This window comes from Halichoeres trimaculatus, unplaced genomic scaffold (assembly GCF_033239565.1).
Source record: "Halichoeres trimaculatus isolate MK-OKI-2021-1 unplaced genomic scaffold, fHalTri1.1 fHalTri1_scaffold_2, whole genome shotgun sequence".
Taxonomy (NCBI): Eukaryota; Metazoa; Chordata; class Actinopteri; order Labriformes; family Labridae; genus Halichoeres; species Halichoeres trimaculatus.
The window spans coordinates 939,263-945,482 of NW_027437180.1; the positions used below are offsets into that span (position 1 = coordinate 939,263).

Genomic DNA, 6,220 nt, shown 5'->3' on the forward strand with positions numbered 1-6,220 from the left:
CTGAGGGCCAATTCAGAGCATTGTGATGCTGTAACAGTAAGCTAATAATAATCTAAGATATTTTGCTTTTTGATGAGGAAAGGAAAAAAAGATAATTGGTGCCAGGCAAAAAAAACAAACAAAACAACAACAACAACAAATATATAGGCCTATACTAAATACATGGCATAGCAAATAAAACAAATACATTTACTTCAAAGAAATAGCACAGAAACACTCGGGTCATTTTGGACCCATGGTTTGCATTAAATGGGTAGTGGTACAAAAAGTGTTTTTTTTATTTTTATTTTTTTTCAAAAAGTAAGAACAGAAAAACTAAAAGAAGTAAGAATTATGTTTTAAAAATGAATAAATAAAAACTTCACTGAGAAATTCCTGAAACCCTGAATGATCGAAATAAGTAATGGCAAAGACATTGCACATAAAAGCACAGTTCATTCACTTTGGACCCACCAGGTGCATCAAAGGGCTACTTAAAGGCTAAATAGTAAAGAAACAATCTAATAATGATGCATTATACTGGTGAAGTGATCCCTGTGCTTCTTGTCAGGTCACAAAAAAAACAGAGCAGGTTTTCTTCAGGTGAAAGTTTTTTAAGCAGGTTAAAAACACAGACAAAGCTCTGTTGCTCTTTATATTTGGGTTATTACAATGCACATGTTCAGACACACAAACAGCTGTTAGAGCTGACTGACAGATGATCCAGAGGTGATCCGCTGACACCATCATCATTTATACTGACTCGAACACAGAACCGAAGGAGAACGTCAGCCTGTGGTTATCTAAAGGTTAGAACCAAATCAGGATCTAACCTTTAGAGAACGTTCCTCTTGTTTACGCTGAAACCTAACAAAGCCCGATGTTCCCTAAACATTAAGGAACCTTAAAGTTTTTGTTTGATCTGAGAACGATGAGTAACTTCAGTGCCACGGTGTATACACTGTGGCACTACAGTTACTCATCTTTACATCGTTATACCTGGGGGAAAACTGTTAAAAAAAAACAAAAACAAAAAACAGATACTCAGTTTTATAACAGAACACACTGATTAAGGATTTAAAACAACTGTTTAATCAATTCGAACTTTTTCAAGATTGAAACCGAACCAAAGGAAGAAAAAATAATAGGTGCTAGAAATATGACGTTTTTTTATACATACAAAGTCTGATTTTGATGCTGAAAAGAAAGAAAACAGTGTTTAAAATTCACATTCAAACTCTGATGGCACAGAAATACTTCCATAATTTCGGATGTTTGAGTGCTTGTGTTTTTGAGAGAACGTGCGCAAAGTTCATGGATGGCAAACGCTGATTATCAGAAATAGTTTGGAGACATGATCAAGAGAGAAATCTTAATGAAATGAGATCAGGCATCTGAGAAACGCCATAAAGAATCTGTCAACGACAGACATATCTCCCTAAGCTATTCTGTTGATTCTAACAATCCGAAGAAGCTGCTGTGGCGAGGATTTGCTCTTTTCCAGTCCTTTAAACTGCAGATCGTGTCTCAGATCATTCTCTGTCCTGCTTTTACTCAGAATCAGAACACAAAGACAAATCACTTTGTCAGGACGCACAAAGAAATTTGGCGCACGGCGCACGGATGAAGCGGGAACCGCTCAAGGATTTGAGACAAAGCCAAAATCTCCCCCCTCAGTTCAGACCCCAGTCCAAACCCTAGTCCCAACCAATCCTGCATGAGCTGCAGCACGGCTTTATCTGCATGGAGGAGCCATTAAAATAGCGCCCCCGGCCGAAGCTCCTCGTAGTCTGAGTGATCAGCCAGCAAACATGCCTGAGACAGTGAAAGCGCCCAAGAAGGGCTCCAAGAAAGCCGTGTCTAAAGCCACCAAGAGCGGCAAGAAGAGGAGGAGGAGCAGGAAGGAGAGCTACGCCATCTACGTCTACAAGGTCCTGAAGCAGGTTCACCCCGACACCGGCATCTCCTCCAAAGCTATGGGCATCATGAACTCGTTCGTCAGCGACATCTTCGAGCGCATCGCCGGTGAGGCCTCTCGTCTGGCTCACTACAACAAGCGCTCCACCATCACCTCGCGGGAGATCCAGACCGCCGTCCGCCTGCTGCTGCCCGGTGAGCTGGCCAAGCACGCCGTGTCCGAGGGCACCAAGGCTGTGACCAAGTACACCAGCTCCAAGTAAACAGCTCTGCTGACAACACGACACAACGGCTCTTTTAAGAGCCACCCACTCATATCTAAAGAGGTCCTTTCTCCACTGCGATTGAAAAAACGTGAACTTCTGTCCATCAGGTAAATCGAGTGACAATGTTTTTTTTCCACGACCTCGGGTAAGGTAAAGGTTAAGGCTCGGTGAGCTCATTCGAGAACAGGCAGCTGCGGATTTGGTGCTTCCATCCGGATCGTGTCTGCACGTATAATGGTGAAACCCTATAAGTAATCCCACGTTAGCATAGCTCAGTTTGCTCCTTGAACACTCTGCTCTGTTACAGCTCCAGCAGGATCTAGTCAAACTAAACTGCTGCTCGATGCCACTCAACCAAGGATAAAAACAACGATTAAAGCTGAGTTAACTATTGTTGCACAAATCTGATATAGGATAGTCTTCATTGCTTACATTTCTTGTTTACTCCGAAGACAGAGTTTTAATAAAGCTGTGGAACAGTAAATATGTTCTTTTTTGCGTGAATCAGATAATTCCCTCAATTGTTGCTTCTCTGTCCTTCAAATAGTGAATTCTTGGTAACCTGTGAGCGCTGACAGTTGATGTCTTATTGTGACATTTAGGCTACATCACCCTCCCTGATTATTCATTCATTAAAATCGATGTTTTTTCGGGGAAAAAAGTTTATTCAAATTAGTTAAATACTGAATCCATGTCCACGGATATCCACTCAGCCCTCACACAGAAATCAAATAAGTCAGAAGAAATTGGGCGGGAAAGCGCGGAGATGGCAACCATACTGAGCAGGATAAGTCAATTAGTGTGGCGTGTGTGTGTCTCTGAAAGAGCTTTTCTTCGTCTCTCAGGTGTGTTGAGGCGATGATACAGTGATAAAGAAGTCATGCTGTATTGTATGTGTATGTCAGTGTTCACAGACTGTTTTTATTTGACTTTTAAATTGTAAGATAAAACAATGAGTGTGATACACATGATCTCACTCATGACCTAGATTAACAGCCTACTTGCTGATGCTCTGTTCTAATCAGGTGTAACCTATTGGCACTGACCCCTGTCGCTGTACGATACTTGTATTTGAGCTTAAAAGTCACTTTGGACATTTTGCTTATTTATTATCGACACCCACGGAGACCCACTTATCCAACAGACATTAATGTGTCACCTGCAGAAACGTATTAAATGAGTTGCATTCAGCGGGAAGAGCGCAGACATGGCAACCTTTGCTGAGCAAGAAAGACTCATTTAGTGTGAGAGGTGTGTGGCTCTTAAAAGAGCCGTTAGTTACGTATTGTAACTCCAGATTCTATGAGTAAAGGCGCAGCCCTTTAAGGCTATCGCTAGTGGGTTCACCCTCGCGCGTCAGCGCAGCACTGAAAAAATTTAGTCCACACCCACCCACGTGATGGGCCTCCCGCGCTACTTGCCTATAAATGGCCGCGGGTTCATACAATCTGCTCCCGATAACAGCCTTTTTCTTCAGCTGATAAGGGGATCCAGTGAGGCCCATAGCTTAAAGGGCTGCGCCTATACTCATCGAATCTGGAGTTACAATACGTAACTAACGTTCTATTTCGTATAGGCTTCGCCCTTTAAGGCTATCGCTAGTGGGTTAAAGGCGAAGCAGGATGTAGTCAATGCCTCACTGGGTCCTCATCCGAAAAACCCAGCATCAAAGTTTCCAATAAACTCAGGTCCGCACACAAGCTCATTCACAGGATCCTGTATCATGTGAACTCCTGTGCCCTGTATGCGCAAAACGTGCGCAAAAACCACTTCCTGATGATGTGTTCTTTATCAGCCTCCAGATAATGAATATTCATGATCCATAAGGGCTGACTCTGCTGGTCTGTTGCTGAAAAGCAGAGAAGACGATCGTTACGCATTGTAACAGTCAAACAATGACCAGAACAGACCCAATAACACATCTGTCTCAGCCTCCAGATAAGGAATACTCCTGATCCATGAAGCTGACTCTGCAAGTCTGTTGCTGAAAAGCAGAGAAGACGATTGTTACGCATTGTAACAGTCAAACAATGAACAGAACAGACCCAATAACACGCCTGTCTCATCCAGAAAACAGAATGAATCCATTCATGTCACAACCATCACTCTGATAGGATCCCTAACACAGAGTGGGACATAGAGAAGAGAGAGACATCTCTCAGATAAAACCGCACACATGAGCATGGGGAAGACCAAGATGCTGCAGCGCAGATATCTTCCACTGACATCCCACTGTGCAAAGCTACAGAAGAGGAAATTCCTCTTGTAAAATGTGCCCTGATGTGCTCAGGAAGAACACAACCAGCTGACACATAAGCCTGTGAAATAGCCTCACACAACCAATGTGACAGGCGCTGAGCAGAGAGAGGGCGCCCCTGCGAGTGCTCTCTATGATGCACAAATAAACGCTGAGAGTGACGCAGCGTGGCCGTGCGCTCCACGTAACAAGACAGAGCGCGCACAGGGCAAAGAAGGTGTGATGCAGCCTCCTCCTCGGATTCATGCGGAGGAGGGAAAAATCCCTCCAACGTAATAACTCTTGATCTAAAAGAGCTATTAATGTTCTTAGGCATGTAGGAAGGATTCGGGCGTAAAAACAGCCCAGTTCTGTCACCAAAACCTTCATGACAAGCTGAAAACGCAGCTGCATAAGTCTTAACCGTGCTAAAAGCCAAACCTCTGTCCATTAGGAGCTGGAGGAAAACTGACTCCATACACCAGCGCTGAAAAACTGCCCATTTCCCCGAGTATGCTGCTCTCTCATGGATGCAGCTCTTGCGCTCTGGATTGTGCGCACGACCTCGGGAGAGAGTCCGAGCCTCTCTAAGCGCTCCCTTTCAGCGGCCAGGCCCACAGACGCTGACCTATCACAGGGAAACTCCTGATCGTTCCCCCCTGAATTCTAAGAATTCTAAGATATTGTTTGTTCACAGCCCATAAGAAAAATGTTGGGCCAAGACAGGGGGTGGTCCCGCACCGGAGGACTTCACTCGGCTGAGCAAATTGGTGACTGTGCGGTTTTTTATGCCCGCCCGAGAGAACCAATTGGTCACCGGGCGGTCTGTCACACCTCGTGAGCTCTTATCCTGGAACTTAACCTGCTCCGGACCAGGTTTGGCGTTCAGCATCAGTTACCAGGGCAACGTGTCTGGATAAAAAGAGATCCACATTTGTAGTATGGAAAACCCGAAATTCATCCAGGAAGTTATCTCGCGAAGAGCTAACACATTGTTATCACAATCAAGAAAACACATTGTTATTAATTAACCATTTGTGATCATTTATTGGAACCATTTTAGATGAAATTGTGGCTTTACAATTATTACATAACAGTCATCCAGACTAATTATCAAATGCACATGAAATGAAATGAAAAATACTTTATTTATCTCAAAGGGAAATTCAGGACCGTAGTAGTTCAGATTGTATGATCTTCTGTACCTCTCAGTCTTACACCGGACCTGAAGAAGCCTCTCTGGACACACTCTTCTGTCGAATCACCGTGTTGTGGAGAATGTGTGAAGAGTCCTCCATTATCTTCATCAGCTTGTGCACTGTTCTATTTTGGACGATCAGCTCCAGCGGCTCCAGAGTTACTCCAAGCACAGAAGCAGCTTTCTTGATCAGTTGTTGATCCTCTTCAAGTCTCTGGTTCTGATCAGCAGATCACTACGAAGCTGATTGCGCTTTCAACAACAGACTTATAGAAGATGTGCAACATTTTGGTATAGACGTTGAAAGATCTCAGTTTCCTAAAGAAGTAGAGTCTGCTCAGACCTTTCTTGTAGATGTACTCAGAATTGCATTTCCACTCGAGTCTATTGTCCAGCTGAACTCCAAGGTACTTGTATTCCTCCACCACCTCCACCTCCTCTCCCAGGATGGAAACACATCTTTGTGTATTCTTGTTCCTCTTGAAGTCAACAATCATCTCTTTAGTTTTGTTGGTATTCAAGATGAGATTGTGACCGCACCATCTTACAAACTGACCAACTAGTTCTCTGTACTCTGCTTCCTGTCCATCACTGATACACCCAGTAACTGCAGAGTCATCAGAG

The 6,220-nt window shown here is 43.7% G+C and overlaps 1 protein-coding gene across 1 annotated transcript; it reads left to right on the forward strand.

Moving 5' to 3' along the window:
- Nucleotides 1–1,790: 1,790 nt before the first annotated feature.
- LOC141803748 (histone H2B-like) lies at nucleotides 1,791–2,159 on the forward strand. Its single transcript, XM_074687748.1, has one exon. It carries the CDS (start codon nucleotides 1,791–1,793, stop codon nucleotides 2,157–2,159), a length of 369 nt encoding a protein of 122 aa, XP_074543849.1.
- Nucleotides 2,160–6,220: the final 4,061 nt, after the last annotated feature.